The sequence below is a fragment of the Pistacia vera genome, unplaced genomic scaffold (genome assembly GCF_008641045.1).
Source record: "Pistacia vera cultivar Batoury unplaced genomic scaffold, PisVer_v2 Contig209, whole genome shotgun sequence".
Classification (NCBI taxonomy): Eukaryota; Viridiplantae; Streptophyta; class Magnoliopsida; order Sapindales; family Anacardiaceae; genus Pistacia; species Pistacia vera.
In genome coordinates this window covers 172,817-199,907 of record NW_022196012.1, presented here as the reverse complement: position 1 = coordinate 199,907, position 27,091 = coordinate 172,817, and the positions used below count along the sequence as shown (strand labels likewise).

At 36.2% G+C, this 27,091-nt stretch overlaps 3 protein-coding genes and 2 pseudogenes across 4 annotated transcripts; 2 read left to right on the top strand and 3 right to left on the bottom strand.

The window, feature by feature from the left end:
• Positions 1 to 3,149: 3,149 nt before the first annotated feature.
• LOC116129178 lies at positions 3,150 to 4,521 on the top strand (annotated as a pseudogene).
• Positions 4,522 to 13,158: 8,637 nt separating this feature from the next.
• On the bottom strand, positions 13,159 to 14,455 carry LOC116129187 (annotated as a pseudogene).
• A 1,230-nt stretch (positions 14,456 to 15,685) lies between these two features.
• Positions 15,686 to 18,741, bottom strand: LOC116129179 (aminomethyltransferase, mitochondrial). Of its 2 annotated transcripts, none has more exons than XM_031414925.1 (4): positions 18,450 to 18,741; positions 17,309 to 17,887; positions 16,632 to 16,750; positions 15,686 to 16,438 (listed from the first exon to the last, which is right to left on the bottom strand). In XM_031414925.1, exons 2-4 carry the CDS (start codon positions 17,867 to 17,869, stop codon positions 15,892 to 15,894), a joined length of 1,227 nt encoding a protein of 408 aa, XP_031270785.1. In that variant the 5' UTR covers positions 17,870 to 17,887; positions 18,450 to 18,741; the 3' UTR covers positions 15,686 to 15,891. The 2 variants fall into 2 exon arrangements, with proteins under 2 accessions (XP_031270785.1, XP_031270786.1); XM_031414926.1 differs by having other exon boundaries at positions 17,309 to 17,873.
• A 1,793-nt stretch (positions 18,742 to 20,534) lies between these two features.
• LOC116129180 lies at positions 20,535 to 22,216 on the top strand. The gene is made up of 6 exons (XM_031414927.1): positions 20,535 to 20,972; positions 21,062 to 21,181; positions 21,266 to 21,424; positions 21,585 to 21,757; positions 21,873 to 21,978; positions 22,133 to 22,216. Exons 1-6 carry the CDS (start codon positions 20,724 to 20,726, stop codon positions 22,160 to 22,162), a joined length of 837 nt encoding a protein of 278 aa, XP_031270787.1. The 5' UTR covers positions 20,535 to 20,723; the 3' UTR covers positions 22,163 to 22,216.
• Positions 22,217 to 23,234: 1,018 nt separating this feature from the next.
• LOC116129186 (U3 small nucleolar RNA-associated protein 6 homolog) lies at positions 23,235 to 27,043 on the bottom strand. Its single transcript, XM_031414932.1, has 6 exons — positions 26,525 to 27,043; positions 25,353 to 26,012; positions 24,706 to 25,155; positions 24,137 to 24,309; positions 23,716 to 23,899; positions 23,235 to 23,330 (listed from the first exon to the last, which is right to left on the bottom strand). The coding sequence occupies exons 1-6, from the start codon at positions 26,945 to 26,947 to the stop codon at positions 23,235 to 23,237; spliced, it is 1,986 nt and encodes a 661-aa protein (XP_031270792.1). The 5' UTR covers positions 26,948 to 27,043.
• Between the last annotated feature and the right edge of the window lie 48 nt (positions 27,044 to 27,091).

The window sequence follows — 27,091 nt, the reverse complement described above, 5'->3', positions numbered from 1 at the left end:
GATTAATGGTTATTAAGTTAAGCATGAATCAATAACCACAAGCGGTATAGATAAAGCACACAAGCATATTCATAGTTTGGCTAAAACCATTCTTAGTCTACATCCATGGGACCTCGTCCAGATCGAAGCTAATCCACTATAACAACAAACATTACAAGATATCACTTAGAGTTGATTTTAGCTACAGCAAAGAGAACTCCCTGTTCTACGTTACATTAAACACCACCCTCTGAATCTCTAATGCTTCGTCATTTTTAGGATCACTCCATACCAGGAACACTCCCGGATAACGCTTGAGCTCCACCCAAGCTTCACTCGTCGAAGAACACCTCCAGCTTCCACGGCTTGAACTCCTTTCAAGCTCTTAGCGTAGGAACCAAGCTCCAGCAACAACAAACAATAAACAAAGATCAACAAAAAGATTTAAGCATTAAACCATACAGGGAACCTGTTAAGAAATAGACTCTCTAAAAATTTCAGAGCACAAACAAAATAATATCCAGGTTCGAAGATGCAAGGGAGAAGAAGATGGGTTTAAATAATCCTTGCTTGGGCAATCTCTTTAAGACAAGTGGCAGATAATCTCTTTCATCTTTTGTTGGGACCACAAACAAAAGCTCACAAACTTTGCAGGACCACAAGAGGAGAGACGAATACTTATAAAAAGAAAAATCACACAAAAATCATGAAAGAGATAAAACTTGATAGGCAAGATAATATAAGAAAGATGCCACATGTGTAAAAAGAATTAAAGTACAAACAAATACAATATCAAAGGTTGGCTTTACAAATGAGCAAGAATGATAAAGACCAATTTCGTGCTCTTAAATTCTTGCCAAGTCAGCAAACAAGGGCTGACATATGTTGGTTTAAAAATGAAAAAAGATTTCATCTACCATTTGGGATCACAACCAAACTTTTGGGACCACAATCAAAAAGGGAAAAAGTATGATTTTTCCTAGACCACTAAAGGATATTGAGACACTTGTAAATGGTCCAAATGACAGCACAAAAGATGCAAAGAAAATATCTTAACTGTGAAGTAAAAAATGCAACTTGTGCAAAGTGAGTCAGACATGCAATTTTAGCACAGAAGAAGAATGGACGCACACATGAAGTAAAATGCGAGATAAAATGCAACATGCATATGTCTAACTTCAGTGTACACACACACAACAGCTGTGCACACAGACAATATAAGTTTGACAAAAATATTCAATAGTTAGTTTAAATCAACTCCCAATATTAAGATTTTTTTTTTTTTTTTTTTTTTATGTTCAAAGGTGTCTGGGCCAGCTTACGCACACCTTAATTAATCTTCTAGGACTCTAGAACTACTGGTCAATTAAAAACTCAAGTAACTACCCCTATTAGGAACCGAGAAGTGACTCGAACTAATGATCTCTTAAGTAATATATCAAGAGTTCCTATTAAACTACTCAATCAACCAAAAATATAGTTTATGGAGTTTTTGTTACATCTTTGGAAAATAACTCAGTCGCCGCAGCAATTGAGTTATTGATTCCTATTAATGCTTAGACCAATAAATTTACACTGCTTTAATCTATTTTCGAGTTAGACTTAGACCAATAAATTTACACTGCTTTAGTCTATTTTCGAGTTAGACTTAGACCAATAAAATTATTGATTCCTGTTAATGCTACTCAATCATCATCTTATTTATTTGTTGAATGGCAAGTCACCTAATGGAATTATTTAATCATATTATTCCAATAGAAGTCTTTTGGGTTGTCAATATTTTCAATATTGACCTTTTCTCTTTTACCATATCAACAACACAAGTCGTTGTCTATTCCTTCATCAAAACTTTTACCATATCACTCCATTTTCTAAGACCAAGAAATCAAAAATCTCTTCATTATATTGTAAACTAGAAGATGAATGAAAATATGGAACAAGTTGTACGCGTAACATAATTATACAGTAATGAATTTTTCATTATGCTTCATATGTTGGAGGTTAATTATTTCTTGCTTGTCTTATATTAAATAAATATTCTCACAAGCTTTTGAATTGTCTAAGTTTCAAACTAGATTCATCAGATGAGGTCGTAGTTGAGACTGTGTGATTCAAAAAACATGGAGTTGAATGAGAAATCAAGCCCTAAATTAACTAGTTGAACCATCCATATGCGCAAACAAATGTAGCAGCAGAGATAACAAGTTAGAAACAGGATTGGTTGCAAGGATTTGATGATCGAAGAATGTCGAATTTAAACCTTGTATTTGTTAATTACCAACCGCATTAATGGACCTTCTTATAAGTTAAAAGAGTCTTGAGTTTTTCATTTCACATTTAAATCGTTTGTGCCAGCTAGAATGATGATCGGATTCATTATCCTTCCCATATGTATGTATAACTTTCACCACAATGTTCTGTTAACGTGTTATTTACTTATTTATTACAAGTTTAACTAAATATAATTAGTAAAATCTCAAAGAAAAATGGATGAACCAAAGATACAGAGCTAACGAATAATACTCAACCTTTTCTAAACCCTTTGAAAGAAGCACACTCCAAAAGATCTGATACCCTGATCCTAAAATTTGGAGTAAACCCACCCATGGCTAGCCCAGCGGGCACCAACAAGGGTGAATTAAGGGGATTGTATATGACTTCAACCCTCAGTCCCACATTTGATTCCCCACTAGGTGCAAAGATAGTACATTTACACATGATTTATCTAAGGAGCCATGACGGTGGGTTGAAGAATAGTCGAAATGTACATAAGCTAACCCAAACATCTTAGTTAACAAAAATATATATACAAATTTTGCTTATTAAATTAAAGCAACTAATTAATAATAGGATATAAGGATTTTACAAAACATAAATAATTGTGTATTCAATGGAATTCCTAATTTAAACATGGAGAGTCGTATTTTAAAACGAATATGTCACTTGGATAGTAAAAAGTTTGGGATGATTAAACTTAGACATGAAAATTACAAAGAGAAAAAGTCAGCTTAGGCCAAGTCACATTCCAAAACGCACCCAGTCCAGTCAGTCGACGACCTCTTCTATATATCTTTGAGTAGTTATAGTTCGTTAGTATAAATACTGGCAGATACCATACACAAACACAATAACAATCACAAACAAAGATAATCAAATATCAGATAAAATTCATGGCTTCTTTACAAGTTTCAGATACCCTTTTTTATTCATCTTCGTGTCGCTCTTCAAATAGAATAAATGCTGCTATATCAGTCCCAAAACTCCCAAGAATCAGTTTGTCTGCTCCAAAAAAACCGAGTATAGACTTGGTTGAGTAACTGAGGATGAGAGCTAATAAAAATACAAGCTCAATCCCAGTAGAAAAGATTGTCCCTAGCACAGCAATACAAGAAAACAATGCTGACGACTCTACTAATTCAATGGTGACAGCCCAACTTTACGCTTTTTTTGAGGCTGTTGCTGATAGAGTTGAGATGCACAACAACCTGGGCCAGCAACGTGACAACTGGAACACCCTTCTGTTGAACTCTATCAACATGATTTCTCTCACTGCTACCACCATGGCTGGTGTTGCTGCAACTGGTGGCGGAGGCGTTTCATCACTTTTGGCTTTGAAGTTATCATCAACTCTCTTGTTCTCTGCAGCCGCTGGAATGATGGTTATGGTGAACAAGATTCAGCCCTCACAACTTGCAGAAGAGCAACGTAACGCAACAAGATTGTTCAAGCAGCTCCAGAGAGAAATACAAACCGTCCTTGCTCTAAGGGTTCCCTGTGAAGCCGATGTGAAAGAAGCTATGGAGAAAGTTTTTGCGCTTGACCAAGCATACCCACTTCCCTTGCTTGGTAAAATGATAGAAAAGTTCCCTAAAACATTTGAGCCTGCTGTGTGGTGGCCATCAAATCACTCCCAGGCAAACAACAAAAACGCATATGAAAGAGAGCAAAGTAGCATGAATACGGAGAAAAATGGATGGAGTGAAGATCTGGAAGTGGAAATGAGAGAGATTATTGGAGTATTAAAGACAAAAGATACAGAAGATTACATGAGACTAGGCAACTTGGTGTTGAAGATAAACAAGATTCTAGCCATCTCAGGCCCATTACTCACCGGCATTGCAGCTGTTGGGTCGGCTTTCGTGGGGTCTCCTCACGGGTCTTGGGCTGCTGTCGTTGCGATGGCTGCAGGCGCATTAGCTACCACAGTTAACACATTGGAGCATGGTGTACAAGTCGGTATGTTGTTGGAGATGTACAGATACTGCGCTGGCTCCTTCAAACTTCTGGAGGAATCAATTGACGCAACTCTCAATGAAAGTGAAGTGAAGAAGAGAGAAAATGGAGAGATATTTGAACAGAAAGTAGCTTTACAGTTGGGAAGAAGCACTTCTCAACTGAGAGATCTTTCCGAAAAATCAATTTACTCTCGCATAGATGGAGCCGAACTAGAGGAATTTGCAAGTAAACTTTTCTGATCGGAGATAATTTACATTCTTTGATTCTTGTGATAACAAATATATATCCCGTGTGTAATCATGTATAGAGAAGATATTAATAGCCTCTAATTTAAAAAATTATTTTTTAATTTTCATACAACAGAAATTATTTCATTCCATTTTCAGATATATAAGACATACTCCTTAGTTATTGATTCTATTAATGGTCATATGTTCATGTTGTCCTCCGAAACAAACAAGTTAATTTTTTGCTATTAACGACAACTAAATCATCTTAGTGTCCAAACTAACTTGAACGCACCTTGATTAATCTTCCAAGGTCTTGAAGTTAGCAATCAGAGATATTCTCCACTGGTTATCCCTATTAACAATCGAGGTGACTCGAACTTAAGACCTCTAAAATAAAATATTCAAGAGTCCTTGTCCGGCCACTTAAGGGTGGTTTTATCATTTCAATATTACCACTTTCAAATTTCAAATAGTAGTTTAATTTTATGTATATAAATATATTGTCAGTCTCAACTACGGACCTTGTTAATTGACGATTATAATTTATCACTGGTTAACATAATGGATAAAAGTTTTAACTTCATGTATTATATCAAAATTTACCCCCAAAAAATATAAATATATATATTATTATTTAATATTTATTTTAGTCACATTTTTTAGGTTGAAGACTGAATTTAAGGGCTTAGAGAAAACATAGAGAAAAGTTTTATGAACCGGAATTCTCTCNGGCGCATTAGCTACCACAGTTAACACATTGGAGCATGGTGTACAAGTCGGTATGTTGTTGGAGATGTACAGATACTGCGCTGGCTCCTTCAAACTTCTGGAGGAATCAATTGACGCAACTCTCAATGAAAGTGATGTGTAGAAGAGAGTAAATGGTGATATTTTTGAACAGAAAGTAGCTTTACAGTTGGGAAGAAGCACTTCTCAACTGAGAGATCTTTCCGAAAAATCAATTTACTCTCGCATAGATGGAGCCGAACTAGAGGAGTTTGCAAGTAAACTTTTCTGATCGGAGATAATTTACATTCTTTGATTCTTGTGATAACAAATATATATCCAGTGTGTAATCATGTATAGAGAAGATATTAATAGCCTCTAATTTAATAAATTATTTTTTAATTTTCATACAACAGAAACTATTTCATTCCATTTTCAGATATATAAGACATACTCCTTAATTATTGATTCTATTAATGGTCATATGTTCATGTTGTCCTCCGAAACAATCAAGTTAATTTTTTGCTATTAACCACAACTAAATCATCTTAGTGTCCAAACCAGCTTGAACGCATCTTGACTAATTTTCCAAGGTCTTGAAGTTAACAATCAAAGATACTCTCCAATGGTCATTCCTATTAACAATCGAGGTGATTCGAACTTAAGACCTCTTAAATAGCACACTCAAGAGTCCTTGTTCAACCACTTAATGGTGGTTTTATCATTTCAATATTGCCACTTTCAAATTTTAAATAGTAGTTTAATTTTATGTATATAAATATATTGTCAGTCTGAACTATGAACCTTGTTAATTGACAATTACAATTTATCTCTGGTTAACATAATGGATAAAAGTTTTAACTTCATGTATTACATCAAAATTTACCAAAAAAAAAAAATTATTATTTAATATTTATTTTAGTCACATTTTTTAGGTTGAAGACTGAATTTAAGGGCTTAGAGAAAATGTAGAGAAAAGTGCTATGAACTGGAATTCTCTCCCGCTTCAGAGAGAAAGCAATCTTATTCAAAAACTACTTCGGCATGAAAGAGTTTTGGTTCTGAACCGTCAGGCTGTATGGTTTGGGAAGGTACAACTTTCAGTTGCTGAGTAATAGTTTTCTTAAAAGAAGGAAAATCTGTATCATAAGAAGAGTTTTGCCCCGATCGTTGATTTTATAAAATACATATATTTTCTATATCTAAATATTTTTGTGTTTATATATATGAGTTGAATTGTCTAGGTTTCAAACTAGTGGGGCGAGGCTCTGTAGACAAAATGGTTGAATGCTTAATAAACTTGTAAAACCTGAAGAAGTCAAAAGGCCACTCAACGGCTATGATTATCCCAAAAATTTTGTCTTTTTGACTAACAACAAAATCGACCCCTTATTTCGTCAAACTTTTATCTGCATATTTATTTATGCTCATTTTTTTGGTTTTCTTTAAACCACGAATCAAAGGGCTTTGCTAAGATTCTAGTTAATTTTACCCAGTAAAATCAGATATTTGACCAGCTGGATTTTGGTAATCAGATATTTGACCAACTGTATTTTGGTAATAGCCGTCAAAAGTTAGACATATTCCAGTTAATCGAGCTCGCTGCATGTCTGCCTGCTGCTAGACTTTTATTTATTTAATCACTTCATAGAAACTTGACTCTTCAAAAACCTGTGAAGTGTATATATGTTTTTATTCAGTTTTAGTTCAAGTAAAGTAACCAATATAAAGTAAAACGTGTTTGATATTTTTTAATTTGCATTATATTAAATGAATAATTAAGTTGCTAACATTCATAGTTGTATACCACTAAACCAATAATTAAATTAATTGCTCTTTCCATAAATCAATATATGGGAGGATCTTAATTCATGATTTCACATTAATTATTTAAATGATATATTATAAGGTAAGTCGCTCATAGAAAAGAGGCTTCCTTTACTTGTGTCACAACATTATTTCGCAATGTTGTGACAAGAACAAGTGTGGAGAGCGTAGGAGTTTCGCGAAGCATTCACATGGGGTATGACAACTGAGATGTCAGGTGTGTTTACTCCTTACTATTAGATATAAAGGACATTTATGTGATTTATAGCTAATTACTGTTTAGTTAGTTTTGGAGAAATTGAGTTAGTTAACTCATATTCAGCTCAATTAGTTAATGAGATATAGTGTTGTATATAAAGAAACAGTGATGCATCACTAAAGTGTGATTTCATTTTCCCAAAATTCAATTCGATACACTCTTATTTGCTTTATTAACATGGTATCAAAGCATTGGAGATTCAGCCTTAATCTAGGAAATGGGTCAATTTGAATCAATCCTTTGTACTTCAGCTAAGCTCATTCAAGCTTAATATTTGATTTCTTCATTTTATTCCTTGAGTTTTTAGTTCAAAATCTTGGATTTTAGGTTTTGTTCTAGCTTGAAATCTTGAATCAGGTTTGATTCAATGTGAATTCTTTGCTAATTTCTACTTGAATTTGACCTTCAAACAATCAATTTCGTATTGGTTAATCGATATGGCAAACCGACATAAGAAGTAATTGTTCAGATGATTGACTCAAACTCGCCCTTGTATGCTCATCCATCGGATACACCAAGCTCTGTACTGGTCTCTAAGCATCTCATCGAAACTGAAAATTACATTATTTGGAGTTAAGCCATGTCAGTCTCTCTTTGTGCCAAAAACAAACTTGGATTTGTTTATGGTACTTGCACAAAATCGACTGTGCATCCTAGCTTGGTTCCACAATGGGAGAGATGCAACTCATTAGTACTTGCATGGATCTTTAATTCAGTTTCAAAGGAGATCTTTAATGGTATAGTTTACTCCACAAGTGTTGGACCAGTTTGGCAAGATTTGAAGGAGTAGTACAACAAAGTGAATGGGACTAGAGTTTTTGGATTACATCAGGAAATTTCTAACCTGACTAAAGGAACTAATACGGTAGCTAGCTACTATAGCAAGCTCAAGTCATTATGGGATGAACTGGATTCCTTGGTTAGCCTCCCTACACATGATAGTGTCTCAGCAAAGGCATATTTGGAGCACTTAAATCAGCAGAAGCTACTACAGTTTTTAATGGGATTAAATGAGTCTTATTCAATGGTTTGAAGCCAAATCTTGCTGATGAACCCTTTACCGAGTGTCAAACAGGCTTGTTCAATGGTCAATCAAGATGAAAGCCAAAAAATATTGGCAGGAATGAGTTTGAATCCAGAGATAAGTATTGCACTTTATGCCAATGATACTGGAAATGGCAAATCTTGCTAATGAACCCTTTATCGAGTGTCAAATAGGCTTGTTCAATGGTCAATCAAGATGAAAGCTATAAAATATTGACAGGAATGAGTTTGAATCCAAAGATAAGTATTGCACTTTATGCCAATCATATTGAAAATGGCAAAAATCAGAGTTAGGGCCAAAAATATAGGGGAAAAAAACATTATATTGAATGTGAATTTTGCCATATTCCTTAACAAAAACGTGATAGCTGTTACAAGCTACATGGTTATTCGCCTGACTATCAATTTACCAAAGGAAAAGGAAACTCTAAGTTAAAAGCCATTGCTAATTAGGTGCACACTTTAGAACCATTAGATACTGGAAATTCAGGATCAAGCACTAGGAATTCAGAGTCGATGATTGGTCCTGTTTTGACTATTGAGCAATACAACCATATCCTCCAACCGCTAGGAAAGGAGTACGTTTCTCCACCAGCTGCGAACCTGGCAGGTAATTCTGTTGCCTTGATGTCTTATCTTGATAAAAGTTGCTGGATAATTGATATTGGAGCATGTAACCATATGACATTAATTTAACCATTCTATCCTACAATCATCCACTACTATAGAACCTTCTGCAAAATACCTTATAGGATTAGCTAATGGAACAAAGACTTATGTTAAACGTGTAAGATCTATAGTTCTGGACAGTAATTTACACCTGTTAAATGTCTTGCATGTTTCAGATTTCCATCACAATTTACTTTTAGTCTCCAAACTTGCTGCCTCTAATAATTGTTTTATTATTTTTTATCCCAATTTTTGCCTCATTTAGGATCTTTGTAATGGCAAATTGAAGGGGATTGGTAAGCATAGGCAAGGTCTTTACTGTTTTGATTCAAAATCAAAACTTTTTTCTTTTGTATCAGATTTAGGACAGTTGAATAAGGTTGTTTGCTATACTGTAGAGTCATCACGAATTGTATCTCTTGAAATGAATTTGAATAAAGTGCTTATTTCTTTACTTTCATTATCATCATCTAATCATTTTGCATTATGGCGTCAAAGGTTAGGGCACACTTCTTATTCTGTTTTGCCCCTTGTTCATCCTAGTCTATCAAAATCCAAAACAGAAAATCTACAGCCTATACATTGTCCTATCTGCCCTCTAGCTAAACAAACTAGAATATCTTTTCCCAATAGTAAATCTCAAACACAAAAAATTTTGATTTACTATGATGTACGGGGTCCTTATAAAACACCTACACATGGTAATGCAAGATATTTTCTCACTATAGTAGATGATTTCTCTATGGTTACTTGGTTGTTTCTTATGCAATTCAAGTCAGACACTTATTCTACTATTAAACATTTCCTTCGCATGGTCCATACACAGTATAGTTTGATTCCAAAGTGCATTAGAACCAATAATGGTTTAGAGTTCTTTAACAAAACTTATCATGATCTCCTAAGTAGTCAAGGCATCATTCATCAAAGTTCTTGTACTTATTATCCACAACAAAATGACATTGTTGAGAGAAAGCACAGGCACATCTTAGAGGTTGCTAGGGCTTTAAAATTTTAGTCCAACATTCCCACTCATTTTTGGGGATATTGTGTCCAAACTGTCATATACATCATCAACAGATTGCCCACTACAGTTCTTAAAGGTCAGTCACCATTTGAAAAGTTTTTTGCCAAACCACCATCTTTGGATCATTTAAAGGTTTTTAGATGTTTAGCCTATGCTAAAATCTTATCTTCTAAGGACAAATTGCATCCTAGAGCTGCACCTTCAGTGTTCTTGAGGTATTCTCTTACCCAAAAGGGGTATATCCTATATAATTTATCCACTCACACTGTCTTTGTTAGTTGGGATGTCTTTTTCTATGAGCTTGTGCTCCCTTTCACTTTGCCAACAAGTTCCCCGAATCTTTTCCCATAGATTCAAATTTTCTTGTTCTAGAATCAGTTCAATCTTCTTCTACAGATTCCACTCAAACTCATTCTTCTACTTGTCCTGGTTCTCCAATTGTCCAGATTACAAACACTGTTGTTTCACCTGGTTCTGTTCCAGTTTATTCAACTCCTTATATGCCTAATAATACTCCTCTTAGAAGATCTAGTGAACTTACCAATCCTCCCATTTGGACACAAGATTTTGTTTGCCCTACAATACATAATAATCCTACAGCCAATGTTTCTCATTATCCCATTACCAATTTTGTGTCCTATGCTAATGTGCCCCCTTTATACAAACCCTTCTTGTCCAATCTTTCTTTGGTAGAACCTACTACTTTCACACACGCCTCTAAGGATCAGAATTGGGTCAATGCTATGCAAAAAGAAATTCAAGTATTAGAAACTAACCACACTTGGTCTTTAGTACCATGCCCCCTAAAAAGGTTTTCATTGGTTGCAAATGGGTGTATGAACTTAAATACAAGGCTGATGGCATCCTAGATAGATACAAGGCACGTTTGGTTGCTAAGGGGTATACATAACAGGTTGGGATCGATTATGAGAAGACTTTCTCTCCGGTGGTCAAAATGGTTACTATTCGGACAGTTTTGGCCTTGGCTTCCATGAATAATTGGCCACTTTATCAGCTTGATGTGGACAATGCTTTCTTGCAAGGGGACTTGCAAGAAGATATTTACATGACATTACCCTAAGGTTTTCTAAAACAAGGGGGCTGCAACTTGTATGCAAGCTTCATAAATCTTTATATGGGTTGAAATAGGCTTCCAGAGCCTGGAATTCTAAGCTGACTACAGGCCTTTTGGATGGTGGCTTCCAACAATCCAGGTCAGATTACTCCCCGTTTATCAAAACAAATCAGTCTCACATTGTCATGCTTCTTGTGTATGTGGATGACATTGTGATAACAGGTAATGATCCAACTTTGATAAGTCAAACTAAGCAACTGCTGCATAACAATTTCAAGCTAAAAGATTTAGGTGTATTGAGATATTTCCTAGGATTTGAAGTAGCTCGATCATCTAAAGGAATCAGCATCTATCAAAGGAAATATGCATTAGAACTTATCTCGAAATCAGGCTTATCAGGTTCTAAACCATCCTTGGTTCCCATGGAGACCAATATTAAACTCACCTCGGCAGCATATGACCATCAATTTCCTGCTGACGATGCACAGCATGATCATCTTCTTGAGGACCCAACTATTTATCAAAGATTGATAGATAAGTTATTGTACCTTTGTATGACCAAGCCAGATCTTAGCTACTTAGTTAGCCTTTTAAGTCAGTTTATGCATCAGCCCAAGCAGTCCCATATGGCAGCATCTCTAAAGGTGATCAGATATGTGAAATCAGCTCTTGGACTTGGTTTATTCTTTCCTGCTCATAATACTCTATCTTTATCAACCTATAGTGACTCTGACTGGGGTTCTTGCTTAATGACAAGGAAGTCCATTACTGGCTTTTGCATATTTCTTGGCTCTTCTTTCCTTTCCTTTGAAATTTAAGCGCCAAGCCACTATTTCAAAGTCTTCCTCTGAGGCCGAATATGGAGCTACGGCCTCTACCGTATGTGAAGTCATCTGGTTGGTCCAATTATTCAAAGAACTTGGCTTCTCCAATTTACTTCTAGTCACCCTTCACTGTGACAACCAAGCTGCCCATCACATTGCCTCCAATCATATGTTCCATGAGTGGGCAAACACATTGACATTGACTATCATATTTTCTATGAGCAGCTCAAGAATGGCCTTATCACTACTGTGCATATTTCTTCCTCTGAGTAGCCAACTGATATTCTTACTAAAGCACTTGGAAAGACTCCTCATCATCACCTATTACACAAGTTGGGTGTGCTAGACCTCTATCACCCTCCAACTTGAGGGGGGTATTAGATATAAAGGAAATTTATGTAAATTATAGCTAATTGTTGTTTAGTTAGTTTTAGAGAAGTTGAGTTAGTTAACTCATATTCAGCTCAATTAGTTAATGAGATATAGTGTTGTATATAAAGAAACAGTGATGCATCAGTAAAGTGTGATTTCATTTTCCCAAAATTCAGTTCAATACACTCCTATTTGCTTTATTAACACTAACACATTGGCAATGTTTCATAAGACTCTTTGGGAGAGAAGTGCCCCATGAAAGAGAAGTGTAAGAGTTGTTAAGAGACGTTCTTCATAGTCGACGATGAAGAATAGATCAAGGTATCTTTGCACAAACTGGTCAAGAGCTAAAGCCGTTTCCTTGATGAGTCCATGGAGTCCATGGCAAGATGAAACTAGTAGACTTCGAAACCAATGAATGACATATGTGTAGGCTTACCCCTCTTGAGCGAGATGTTGAGGCGTCGCACGGGCCATTCCTTTACGTCAAAACTCTAAGCCCGTGACATTTGACTGTTAGTTTTTTTACAGTTTTTAACTTCATTTGCAGTTATTTATATATTTGTTTATTACAAACAAATAATAACACTAGTCTCTTCGTTCTAATTATCCGAATTATATCTAAAAACTACAAAATATAGATTAGAAATTTTTTTCTTCGTCACAAAATAAAAATAAATTAATGTAATAATTTGAGAACTAAGAAGAATGAACTGTATCAGCACTCTATGATTGTTTTAAAAATGAACTAAATTAAGCTATATAAAGTAGAAGACATATAGTGATCATATACATTAACATCTTCTTCTATACATGATTATACAAAGAATTTGTTATATATGTCAAGAATCGTTCAAAAATTAATATGTAGTTAGGGTTAAAAACTCATATGATCAGAGAAGTTTGTTGGCCAACTCATTTATCTCGGTTTAGTATATGCGAGACTGTCTTGAAGTTTTAGCAAGATCTCTCAGCTGTGATGTGCTTCTTCCCAACTGTTAACCTACTTCCATTTCAAACATCTCTCCGTTTGCTCTCTTCTCTACTTCACTTTCGTCGAGAGTTGATTCAATTGATTCCTCCAGAAGTTTAAAGAAGCCAGCGCAGTTTCTGTACATCTCTAATACCATACCAACTTGCCCACCGTGCTCCAATGTGTTAACTGTGGTAGCTAATGCGCCTGCAGCCACCGCAATAACAGCAGCCCATGACCCGTGAGGAGAACCCACGAAAGCTGACCCAACAGCTGCAACGCCGGTGAGTAATGCCCTGAGATGGCTAGAATCTTTTTTATCTTCAACGCCAAATTGCCTAGTCTCATGTAATCTTCTGTATCTTTTCTCTTCAACACTTCAATAATCTCTCTCATTTCCTCTTCAAGATCTTCACTCCATCCATGTTTCTCCATATTCATGCTTCTTTGCTCTCTTTTATAGACTTTGTTGTTTGTGTGGGAGTGATTTGAAGGCCACCAAACAGCAGGCTCAAATGTTTTAGGGAACTTCTCTATCATTTTACCTAGCAAGGGAAGTGGGTGTGCTTGGTCTAGCGCCAAAACTTTCTCCATTGCTTCTTTCACTTCGTCTTCACTGGGAACTCTTAGAGCAAGCACAGTTTGTAGCTCTCTGGAGCTGCTTGAACAATCTTGTTGCGTTACGTTGCTCTTCTGCAAGTTGTGAAGGCTGGATCTTGTTGACGATAACCATCATCCCAGCGGCTGCAGAGAACAAGAGAGTTGATGATAGCTTCAAAGCCAAAAGTGATGAAACGCCTACGGCAGCAGTTGCAGCAACACCAGCCATGGTGGCAGCAGTGAGAGAAATCATGTTGATAGAGTTCAACAGAAGGGTGTTCCAGTTGTCACGTTGCTGGCCGATATTGTTGTGCATCTGAACTCTGTCAGCAACAGCCTCTAAGATAGCGTAAAGTTGGGCTGTCACCATAGAATTAGTAGAGTCGTCAGCATTGTTTTCTTCTTGTATTGCTGTGCCAGGAACAATCTTTTTCTACTGGGATTGAGTTTGCATTTTCATTCTCTCTTATCCTCAGCTGCTCAACCAAGTCTGTACTCGGTTTTTTCAAAGGTGAGAAACTGATTCTTGGGAGTTTTGGAACAGATATAGCAGCATTTATGCTATTCAAAGGAGATGAAGAAGAAGAGAACAGGTGACTTGAAGCTTGTAAAGCCATGAAGCTATTAAGTAAGGAAGCAAATTGTTTGTATTTGTGAAGGATTAGGATGAGAATAATATTGATACAAAATGTATGTTATTTATGGTAACGAGAGTTGTTACCGAGAAAAGAAAAGAGTCGTAGGATTGAAAATAGTACTGGCGGGCAATCTTGGATGACTCTTTCTTTATTCGTAATTTTTATCAATCAGTTCAAGTCAAGATGACTTCTCAATTCAACTATTTCTTCCATGGCCTTGGCTCCGCGTAGTGAAACATATCATTATGCTGTTGTATTTAAAAGCTCTGCTTTATGGAAATAATGTCAAATCAAACCTTTGAAATCTAGTAATGATAAGATAAAAGAATAGGGCCCGGTTTGGTAGAGCTTCCTCAACTGGGTCTTATCATAAGCTCTCAGTATTTTGGTTGCTTCAACCACTTCGTCATAAATATTAGACTTAACTACTTATTCACACCCAAATAATTATTTAATGACACTTTTTCATCCACGGATTTTTAAAATATCAATTTATTATTTAAATTTATATTTTAGTGATAAACAAAGAATAAACTCAGTCTAGATTATTGCGACTTTTGAAAAGGGATGTCGATTAGTCTTTTGGTGGTGGAATGTTAGATTTTAGTTGTTGGGATTGATTGGAATTCGACTTAGGAGGGGCTGATGTGCAAACCCCAATCACTCGATTACCGACGATTGGTGAAGTTAACAAGAGTAAGGTTTGAGGGGTTTTAGTGAATGATTATGGGAAAGAAAATAGTAGTGGTGTGAGATCACAAGTCGCAACGATACGAGAATTGAAAACATAATATAAATTTAGATAGTAAAATAATATTTATAAGTCTGTAAATGAAAAAATATCATTAAGCCATTATCTAGGTTATCTGAGTGGGAAAAAGTCGTTTACTCTAAATATTCTAAAAATTATCCTATCTTCAGAGTTCAGATGTATTTATCTCTATTTGAACTAATTGTTAAACGCAACAAGAATTGATAGTATACACAGGAAGAATGATTCAATATGGTGTTGATGGATAACAATTCAATGACAGAGAAGTCTATGAATTCATAAATTTTGTTTATTTTTAATCATATAACATGAGTTTTGGTAGTGATTTAAGGACATTAAAGAATTCTACATGTATCAAATAACCATCTGGAAGCTCAACGGAGTCTCCCCTGAGAAAACCTTCCATCTTGACCATTCAATTATAACTTACGAGTGGATTGGACCATGTTTTAATGGTTAATGAAATTCCCTGGTACCATCAGGAACAAAGATTCTTGCTCTGTAATGAAGAATTATAAGAATATGCAAGATTGAAAGAAGTTGTAAATAAAGACAGTAGAAGAGTAATCAGCAGCAGCCAATGTTTATCGGAGTCGGAACATGAACCAATTAGAAATTCAGGTGCTGAAGCAGCAAACAAGAACTAAGATGGCTTGTAATATTTTGTGGGTACAAATGGCATTTTTGTGATGTTTCCATCATAGGTCTTTCCTCGTACCTCAATCTTAACCTTGGTGCCTGCCTTGTGCAATCCAGATTTCACATACCCCATGGCTATGTTCTTCTTGAGGCACGGGCTAAATCCTCCACTAGTGATTTCACCAATGGGATTTCCTTTCTCATCATGAACCTTACTGTGAGATCTGGCAGGTGGACCTGAGGAGAAGAATCCAACACGTCTGACCGGCGGACCCTCTTCAAGTTGTTTGAGTATTTTCTCAGCACCTAGAAAGCCACCTTCTGCTCTCCTCCTCTTGCCAATGGCCCATGTGAGTCCGGCTTCTACAGGTGTCACATGTTGTTCCATATCATTACCATATAAACATAGGCCAGCTTCAAGTCGGAGACTGTCTCGAGCACCAAGCCCTGTCAATCTGACCTTCCCTTCAGATTTCTCCAGAATTGCTTTGGCAAGATCCACGGCATTCTCAGAAGGAACAGAGATTTCAAATCCATCTTCACCAGTGTACCTGCGAATCTCAGGAGAGAAAAAAGAAAAATAAGTTGTAAAATCACAGAAGAAAAAAAAAAAAGTCAAAATGTAAGCTTAACACATGTTATTAAAGCATACGCTAGAACTAAAAGCCTCTGATAAATTTAATCTTTTTAGTTCACATACAAACAGAGGAAGGTGAAGAATGAGGAAAGAAAAAAGAACCATACCCTGTCCTAGTGAGAAAGCAAGTTGCCCCATTGATATCTAAAATTTTGAACAACCCAAAGTATAACTTGCTCAAATCCTCCTTTGTCAAGTGTTGAAGAACTGGGGCAGCAAGTGGACCCTGAAGAGAGAAATCAAGAATACTTTAATATATTTCGCTAAGTGAAGCCTTATGACTTAAAGAACACAATCATCAGCCAATATTTTACTTTGAGACTGTTTCATTCTCATGTATGGAACAGATCTTATTGGAAAATGCACCAGGATGCCCATAATGTAAGTTATCAACATTCCTAGTTTTGTGCATCAAAACTTATGTTTTTGATGCAATGAAAAAGGTAAAAAATAAAAGCCAGAAATGAAAAGAACAAGCAATAACAAAATTATAGCAAGAGAATAATGCATTTCAAAATGCTACAATGGTACTCCAGCCTTCAACAACCTGCTGGACATATGTTTGAGCAACCAATCATCTCAAAGGAATTCATAAAGACTTCCAGCAGAAATCCCAGTTTTAAACAAAGTGGCAAATGCTAGCAGAGATGATTAAATCCAGAAGTATACTCATATGCCATATCTAAAAATATAGTTCATTAATTCAGAGGAACTTATCAAAAACTCAAATTTGTAGCAAAAATTGAAAGTTTAGTATACAAAACCATATAGTGTTACAACTAACCTGGAGTGCAAGAAGAGATCTCTCATCATGGATGTGCCATGAGACATCCCCACCTTTGCTTGTGAAACTCTTCATGTGTCCCTCAATGTGGGCCAGATCCTTATCCCTGCATCCAGCATTCACAACAATGTAAATGTGATCATCCTTCACCTTTGTGATGACGGAATCATCGATTGCTCCTCCTTTCTCATTTGTAAAGACTGTAAGGGTCCCACTTCCAGGGGCAAGTCCAGCAACATCAGCAATCACAAGCTTCTCAAGAAAAGGAATGCAGTCCTTCCCCTTGAGGCTTAATCCACACATATGGGAGACATCAAAGAGACTACCATTCTCCCTACAATTCAGAGTAGATTCCATAATGGAGTCTTTGTATTGAATGGGCATGCTCCATCCAGCAAAAGGCACCATCTTTCCACCATTAGCAACATGAAAGTCATAAAGAACAGTTTTCTTCAGGTTACCAGCTTCAGAGGCAAAGTATCTACGAGCAACACCCTTCTTATCAGCCTGAGCCAGACGGCGGGTGATTGATTGTCCAAGTTGCCACAGACCCCCTCTCATTTTCCTATATAAATGTACCTGATAAAATAAAAAAATAAACAGATCTTCTTGAAAAATGAATCAATGATAATGAACTTCAGATGGGATCTTTATTAGTCCAACAAACACAACCTTATATAACAATGAAAAATGATTGCATCATCTACAATTGCCTAAAAATCTAGAGAAAAAAAAAAGACATCATTCTTCAGATGAATAAATAACAAAACACAAACTAAGGCTGCAAGTTTGTAATTGTTTAGTGTGTCAAGTGAATGAGTCCCAGTGAGTGTATGGGCAATGAGACCCCAGAAGCATTTGACTAAGCCAACCGGTCGGATGTTAATAGACAAAATCACCAATATAAATTCAAGCGAACTTAGTCATCGAGATCTTTAAAAATCACTCTTTTACGAGAAGAAAGTATATTTAGAGAAAAGGGAAATATCAAACGACATTAAAAACACAGTGGACTCAGACAAAAGAAGGTTCTTTTTTTCTCGAACTACTCTACAAAGATTCTTAACTGGCAATGGAAATATACAACAAAGACATATTAAATGCAGTTATGTCGCGAAAACGAAGTAGATAGAGCACTTACAGAGATGGGTTATCTTTCTTCTTCTGAACAAACAAATCTGAGAATTCAAACGAGCATCTCAACCCAGCAGTGGATAGTGGATAGAAAGAGAGAAAAAATATATGGACTTTATATTTATGTTATATTTTATAAAAGGAAATATGATTTAAAAAATACTGAAAAAGAGAGATGGTTGGTGGTATAAGGAGTTGGTGGAGGAGGGTTTCTAAGCCAAATCAAGAGGGGCATCCAACGAAAAACAACAAAACCCCATCATCAGTGAGTGGTTGCACTTCGAGTATCCCAATCTGCTTGTTCTATTTTTGGTTCATATGTTGCTTAGGCACAATATTGGTTTACTGTACCATAAAATATCAAATGTTTGATGACATTTTGTCTCTGGATGTACGGCCAATGTCAGAAGTTAGATGGGATGTAGGATTAACCGTCATGGACATGAGTGCAGGAGAGTTTAGTTGCTGACAGACTACCTAAGTTGGTAAGGTATTGCTCTTGCGAGTACAAAATAAGTACAATTACATATACAGTTGTTGGGTGGGTTACTGTTAATATGTTAATGGCTGGTGAGGTGAGATGAGAAATGAGATTAACTGTTGACTGCTGTTTGTTAACATGGTTTTTGAAGGAATGTTTTAGGAAGTGGATGGACTTGGATGCAGCCTAAAGAATTCTCCCAGAGTTTCTGGTGGCTGTTTGGCAAATGGGTTTGCTTCCAAGGAAATCTTGAAGCCCAAGAAGTTGAGGATTTGTTAGGCTTATTTTGGCCCAACAAAGTTGCTAACAAGAGGAAAGGAATTATACAAGTTTGTTAATTTGGAAATGGCAAATCAAAAGAGTAAAGCTAATGCCCCAAATATGGGATTTGGTCTGGTACTAAAGTATTTTTACCCTTTTTTTTTTTTTTTTTTTTTGTAACCAAGGTATCCGAGCCAGTCCAGGGTCTATTGAACTACCTATAAACCCAAAAGAATAGGTAATTCACAATATTATTATAGTAGGTGGTTCCAAGGTTTGAACCTAAGAAGATTAAGAAAGACAACAAACTTCCTTAATTGTCGGACCAATCCCTTAAGGTTAAGTATTTTACCCTTTACCATCAATTTTATCATTTCTACCATAAAAGGCAGGATTTTTAAGGTCATGGGACTGGAATGAATACTATTGAGTTTTCTATTAAGTAATTATAGCAAAACTCTTACACAATCTTGTAAAAAAATTGTATTTTATATGTGCTAAATTATTTGAATAATACTACACCAACAACCCTCTCTCACAACCCTGATGTGACAGTTCGCAATTAGTTAGTTCACAATAAGTCTCATATGAGTCCCGTATGGATCTTATTAATTAATTGTAAACTGTCATGTCAGAGTTCTAAAAAATGGTTGTTTCTATAGTATCACTCAATGTAAAACGATGTAGTTTCTTGAACAAGACACGAACACAACAGTGTTCTATTTGTACAAGGCAGTCGGGTGAAGTCATCGAACGTGAAGCCATATGATTTGAGGAAGTCCCAACGTCTTGTTTCTCATATTGTCTCATACCAGCCAGAAAAATATAAATTATGGAATCTTGGTAACCATTCAAAACATTGGTGGCTTCAGTTAAAAGCCTTTTAGATTCCTTCTTTAAACTAACTTCACTCCATCTTGGCATAGATATTAGATATTTTCACATCACCATATCTTTCCCACATGAACTCATCTGTAAACTAAACGGGTAAGTCCAATTTTCTTTGTCTGTTCTTCTATTTCTTTATCGATTGAATTGTATTTGTGATCTTATGATCAAGAGATGAACAGGATCATATATTCGTTTGTTTTATTGTCTTCTGTAAATGATCACCTGCCCAGAACTTCAATAATCGATGCTAGAACTTCAATAATTAATAAGATCGAGTGTTTGATTTCCAAGAAAAAGATGAAAACTGACTCTAATTGAGCTAATGATGGTACAGATTTCATCATTTTAAGTTTTTATTAACTCAACTGGCAATTTCTTTTTGCATCTCTCTGCCTTTTATCCCAGCTTCTTGGGCTCAGCATAAGTTATTATTTACCTTTGTTTTTTTTTTTTTTTCCAATTTCTAGTTTATTGTCTGTTTAAGTCATTGGCACTAGTGTCTTCTGTGATTCTCTCTAGTAAAGAGTACTTACATATGTTTTGATGTTTTTGTAAATCAATTGGGTTCAGTTTCTGGTGACTTTTATTAGCACCTTATGTCATGGTGTTTTGTCTTGAATTTAAAGGCAATTATATGATGGTTCTACAATGTTAACGGTATATCCTCCGGGAGCTATCAGCAAGTGCCTGCCATATCTGGGCTGTAACACACTGAATGATGCTTCTCCCTGCAAGATTACACATGTTAATTCCTTGACTAGCATTGCAATTTCTCCTAGCCCTTTACAGGGTCCTTGTCATAATGTAGTTCGCAGTTCCCCCTTTTCTTCTTGGAAAGGTCGTAATCAGCTTGACACTCATCATCTGTCACATAGATTGCCTTCTAAGAAATGGCTGGTAAGCAGTGTTTTGATCTAGGCGTTAAACTGTGTCTTTTTTCACCTCAGATGATTTAACTTGTATTTTTTTTATTTTGATTATTATAGTGCCAATCACATGATGCTATCTCACCGGATGACGAGTATCGTTCATCACGCAACATAGCTATCAGCTTGTTCAGGCGATACAGGAATGTCATTGAGCGTGGAGGAGGTGACACCCTAAAAGTACATTCAGCTGTTTGGTTGATCTATTATTGAGACTATTATGCTGTCTTCCCCCAAATGATGTGTTTGATTAATGCATATCAGGAATTCATTAGTGCCGGAGTGAATGCATATGCACTAGGCTGCACCAATGAAGGAATAAGGAAAGAACTCATTGCTTTGAAGGAATCTGGTATTGAAATTGAAGCAATGCAAATTTATGGTGGAGGCACCAGTCTAAAATCCAAGATTTTCTCAGAGGAGGTGACAGTTCCACCGAATTTAACTTAATGCTTCTGTTAATGATAGATTCTTTTTATTTTTTCAATAGATGCACAATCAAATTGTTATGATGAAGATTATATTGTTATCAAATTACAGACTCATCTGTAGTGGATCCACATTTTCCTGTTTTATGATACAGGTAAATGAGTGTATTCTGTGGTTGAGCATTATATTCATTACAATATTGTGCACGCCGCAACCAACTATAGTTAGGTGGTCATCTACACCACCAGTTTCAGATGAAATACAGCTTCAATGGAAAGGGTTCTGTGCTCTTATAGCAAATGCATATTATGTACGGGGAATGGCGTGGTGAGGTTCTTTCAGAAAAATTATTTTGCCGTTATCAAGCTTGATTGTGTAGCTCAGTTTAGAGGGGTGTTCTTAAACAATTATTTTTTTGCTCACTCTTGTGTGGTTACCCAAGGCTTCCGGTGAAGACTCTTCAGTTGGAGCAAATGGCGGTGGTGGGACGTGCAGAGGAGCCATCAGTAGTTGCCAGCCGAATGCGATTAGTTTTTAGCACATTAGAGGTAAGCAAATTCTTGCTTTGTTTTTCATTAATCATGTGAGAAGATCTGCAGCTTTAACAATAATAGGTTTGTAGATTTTAAGTTTCTGTTCTGTAATTACCACTGTTCCAGAATAGACTGCGTTTGGTAATTTTATTCTCAATGGCTTGTGCAGGTAGTAAGTCCACAATGGCCAAGAGTCTAGCAGCAGCATGCTTCAATATCAACGATAATTTCTTTTACCTAGTAGTATCTCTTATTTGGCCTATGGTTTACTTTACAAAATTGTAAATTATCATTTTATAGTATATCATTCAACAACTTTCATGGGAAAGTTTCCTGTAATCTTTTATGGCTACAATATTATCAATGGTTTATATTGATATTGTCCCTGTACTTAGATTGTTTCTTTTCCAGGGTTAGTAATTCTATTATTAAAGGCAATGTTTTAAAACCCAGCCGGCCGGTTGAAGCAGTTCAACCGGCACCCAAAGTCTTCATCAGGTTGGGTTACAAATTTTCCTATTCATTTAAAACCCTATAAATTAGGGCATCAATCTATGAATAATTGAAAGTTGAAATGTTATGCTTTTTTAAGAGAAATTGCTAATGAGTGCAATGGTAGCAACGACAATGATTTCTAGTGAGTGAATCGACCCGAAATCGCAAAATTATGTCACCAAAAAAAATCTATTGTTGTTGACAATTGGGCAGATGAACGAGAGAGAGATGAGATGAATTTTAGTCATGAAGCTAAAGAGAGTGTTTTCATAGTGATTAGAAGTATTTTCATGGTGATGGAGAGCGTTATCATCGCCTAAAACAGACCTTAATTGCCAACACTGACAATGATGTTTGCAGTGTTTTTGTAAGATTTTAAACCTATAAAGACATGCATTAATTCTCAAAGTATTTTTTTGTTAAATTTCAAACTTTGGACACCTGTTTGACCCACCGTCACACCAGTTAAACTAGTTAACCCAGGGCCCAGCCACTTTGCCTGGTTTCACCGCAAATTGGATTTTAAAACACTTATTAATGGTGAACTTAAACAGCAAAACCATTGTTGCTCAACCTTGCATCTTTCCTAAAAATTTTAAAGAATGCTCAGCAGCAAAGAAACAAATACATTAATAAACTAAAATTAATGCCTTTTTTTATCTGTTTCTCTCCAATTACACTGGAATGAATGGGGCATACATTAGGAAACGATGTCAAAATTGATGGGTACAACAAGGTCAAAATTGTGTTTTGGTTTTTGGCTAACAATTGCGACATTATAGTGCATCTGGCAAAACTGTGAGCGCAGCAGAGTCCCTAAGTGTCTTCCGTGCTCGCCAATAGACGGCGGTAGCTGTTTCTGATGTCCCCAACTGTGGAAGGAGTGAAAATGAAGTTAGAAGAGATTCTAGGTATGTAACATATCAAGTAAGTTAATTTAATACAGAACATGGTGTCAAAAGTATAATGCAGGTGCGAGTAATGGTTTAACCATATTTCTAACGGCACAACAGTAACTGCTGTTGGGCTCTGAAACTAGTCATGTTAAATAGAAATTAATTTTAGGTCATAAAAAAAGCAGGCAATAACAACAAATGACTACGAACATCAAAAGTGCAAAAATTCCAATCGGATGATTAGACCAAGTGCTTCCTCGGCAATGCCAATTAAATCATACTCATTTGTAAAACAACTGGCATAAAGCAAACTATCCTGATGCATTTATTCTTAGTTAAGGTAAAGCATAGCAAAGTTCACCTTAGTCTCCATAGAATAGTAATCTCGCCACAATTCCGTGTTTTGGTCATAAGTTGCAAGAGCAGATTCAAACAACTTTCGAGCATTTACCAGAGAATTTTTATCCCCAACAGATGCAAGATTCGATTCTAATTCAATACAATTTCGATATAACACAAGACCTGGCCGGGGTAGAGCAAGAAACCTGCAATTGACACAAAAGCAGAGTCACAAACTCCTACATTGGGAGAAAGAGCCAATTTGGAGTCATAAGTTTTGATATATTAATGCATTCAATGCTAATGCAGCAAAACAATTATCAAATTTATCGGCAAAATATATCAACTAAATTACTGTACCAAAGGCTATCGTGCAAATAAACAGTGAATATTCAGACAATCATCACATACAATCTTCAGTGGCTGATGATTTACTAACATACCGCTTATACATCTCTCTTGCATACTGAATTCCATCTTTCTGAAGAACAAAATTTATGATAGCAGAAGGGAGGGAAAATCCATATTCACTGCCAACATCTTTAGCCACAGAAATGAGGGAAATCTCCACCAGCTTTTCAAAGTAATGTTTTTGATTTGCAAAAAATTTTAGGGCCTGCAATATAGAATAATGTTAAAAATAGAGTTGTAGAAGCCCCCCCAATTACTGCATTAGTTCTCAATAAAGACAAGGATTAAAGAAAAAAAAGCATGAAACACAGAAATTTCAAATGAAAAGAATTTAGTTCCTAAAATACCAGAACCCAAACCAGCATATATGATAATTAACTCATGCAATCAATAGAAACTGTAGCCTAACCCATGCATCTTACACCTCTTTAATCACATATTCCAATATTTAGTAATTTACCCACTACAACAAGAACCACTAAATGGTCCGGCTATTTAATTCTAATTTACTAATTAAACATCATACCTAAAGCCTCAATTTTAACCCTATAAAAGTTTTATATCAGTTATCAGTAAGAATAAAGGAAACTTGATAACATACCATAAGCCACAAGCCCTCAGCCTCTGATACTGAAAATTTTGTCAAAATACTTCTTAGGAGTTCAAAGATGGATAGCATGTCAGCCTTGCTAGGAGAAGCGGAATTCTTTGAAACACATCTCACTTCTACTGAGACCCTTAAAAGCCATAATTGAATAGAATCAGAATGAGTTCCAGTACAAAGCTTTTCAGCAAGTTTCCGGGCTTCATCCAATCTCCCAAGTTGCAAGTAAAGTGAAATATATCTGCAAGCAATATCCTCAGTCAAGCACCCCATTGCTTCAGCCTTTTCATATACTGTCAAGAGATGTGAAATACAATATTCAATATGACTGGAGGGCTCAGAAACTTTAGTTTCTCCTCCATTGGGAGTAATAATATCAGTCAAAAACTTTGTATATTGATCAAGCATCTTCGCTGAAGGCACATTTTCCAAAGCCTCCTCATAAACCTACACATGAAAGAGCATCCAAGATGATAATTAGACAAATAATTTACTAGCTTCAGGAAAATGTTCATCTGTAGAGTATGCACAGGCTTAAGATGCTTGTAAATTTATATTTAATGTAGTAAAAATCAGCCTTAACAAAACCACAAATGAAGGCATTTAAATGTTTTTTGGCTACCACTCAGTCTTATGGGTTGTACCTGAACTGCTTTTTGCATTTGGGAAAGCACAATATTTTCACTCATCTCCTGTGTACTTTTATTATCAGTCATTTCAAGTCTTGCAAGCCAGTCCCAATATTCTGGATCTGCTGAAAAGTCCCTCTTCATGTCACTGAGTATCTCCTTGCGCATGTCTTCTGATTGTGCCAAGTCCGTCCCTTCCAATATCTCAAAAAATCTTTGCCTCAGGCTGAAGCTTGAAGGGATAGCCTCGACTGCTCCACTGTAAATAGTTTGAAGAACCCTTAAACCTTGTTCTCTAAACAAATCTAGTTTCTTCTTGGACTCCATATTTTCAAAATTTGATTCATCAACACTTCCCTTATCTTCTTCAAGGGGCATAAACAAATCTTTGTTTTCATTAATCCATTGTTTCTCATCAGCCTCTCTACGATCACGAACCAGAGTTCCCATATCCTCGCCAAGAGCAACCTTCCTGGCCTTTAATTTATTGAGGTATGTAAGTTCCATGCGAAGATACTCAACCCAAAGGTCTTCGGAAGTTGGGCACACTCTCAAACCATTCTGCATAAGAGCACGTGCACCAGTGACATTTAAATTATGATCGAATTCCCATGCTGCCGCATATATCCAAACTCCCGGGACCTTAGGATGAAATCTAATCACTTGAGCCAGGACCTGCATATGTTTAATTGAAAATATTTCATAAACAAATATGAGCAAAAATAACCTATTATTTAAACCTGCACTCTTTACCATTAATAACAAATAAACAGCACAAAGCTCAACAATTGAAGTCTTTATATCCTTCCCTCTACTTTCTCAGTAGCCAAACTACACTCAGATGATAAATCAACCAATTTTTTTATCGTTCAAACATTTCATTATCAAGTTAGTAATCTAAAAAAAAAAAAATTCAGATTCAATATGTTTAATATCTGAAAATGCATTTCATATAATGTTTAAAACCTATTTTCCAAGTTAGAAACTCCTTTTGGGATTGTATAAAAACTGTTTCCGAAAGCCTTTCAACTCATTTTTTCATAAATTTGTTGCATTCCTTATTTACAAAAAAGAAAAATTAAACTGTAGGTAAGTTCTATATCAAACAAATCCTAAACTACATATAATTTTTGTTTCCATTTCCTCAACCAAACACATAGCATTCGAAATATTTCCTCAAAAATTACCTTCTTCATCCTCCCATTCTTTCGCAGCCTACAAAACTCCAAGTACCTAAACCATAATTCAATATCTCCCTTAAACCTCATAACCGCCAACCTATAAATCTCCAAAACCCTCACAACTCCAGCAAAATCCGAGGCCGTCTTTTTCGTCCTCTTCCTCTTCTTCTTCGCGGCCTTCTCATCGTCCTCTGTCTCTCGCGGCACCGACTTCTTCCTCAGGCGGCGGAGAGTGTCGAGCTGAGTCTCGTACTCTATATACGCCAAATAGTCTTGCTTGAGCGGACTCGGTCTCTTCAACCTGTACTCGAACTTCCTGCGCTGCTTAACGATTTCGCTGATTTCGCGGCGCGTAAAGAGGCCGCGCCGTTCCAGGTCGTCCAGCTCGTCCACCATGCGCTCCATCCGGTACTGTACCACGTCAGCCATTGCCGGTTGTTTTGAGAGCTAGTTCAGTTGTTCAAGTTCCAACTTGTGAAAGGAAGGTTACTGTGAGTCTCTCTGACTACTCTAGGGCTTCTTCGGGTTAATGTTTCGTTTCAGTTTGCGAAGAATGACGAGGGAAAAGAGGAT

Coding starts and splice junctions, on each gene's coding strand:
- LOC116129179 (XM_031414925.1), bottom strand. CDS start 17,869: ATGAGAGGGGGTCTGTGGCAACTTGGACAATCAATCACCCGCCGTCTG. Junction 16,751..17,308: donor GATCTCTTCTTGCACTCCAG/GTTAGTTGTAAC, acceptor TTCTCTCTTCAG/GGTCCACTTGCTGCCCCAGT. Junction 16,439..16,631: donor TGCTTTCTCACTAGGACAGG/GTATGGTTCTTT, acceptor TGAGATTCGCAG/GTACACTGGTGAAGATGGAT.
- LOC116129186 (XM_031414932.1), bottom strand. CDS start 26,947: ATGGCTGACGTGGTACAGTACCGGATGGAGCGCATGGTGGACGAGCTG. Junction 24,310..24,705: donor CTGAGGGCTTGTGGCTTATG/GTATGTTATCAA, acceptor TCTATATTGCAG/GCCCTAAAATTTTTTGCAAA. Junction 23,900..24,136: donor GCAAGAGAGATGTATAAGCG/GTATGTTAGTAA, acceptor TGTCAATTGCAG/GTTTCTTGCTCTACCCCGGC.
- LOC116129180 (XM_031414927.1), top strand. CDS start 20,724: ATGTTAACGGTATATCCTCCGGGAGCTATCAGCAAGTGCCTGCCATAT. Junction 21,425..21,584: donor CCAAGATTTTCTCAGAGGAG/GTGACAGTTCCA, acceptor TTTATGATACAG/GTAAATGAGTGTATTCTGTG. Junction 21,758..21,872: donor TATGTACGGGGAATGGCGTG/GTGAGGTTCTTT, acceptor TGGTTACCCAAG/GCTTCCGGTGAAGACTCTTC.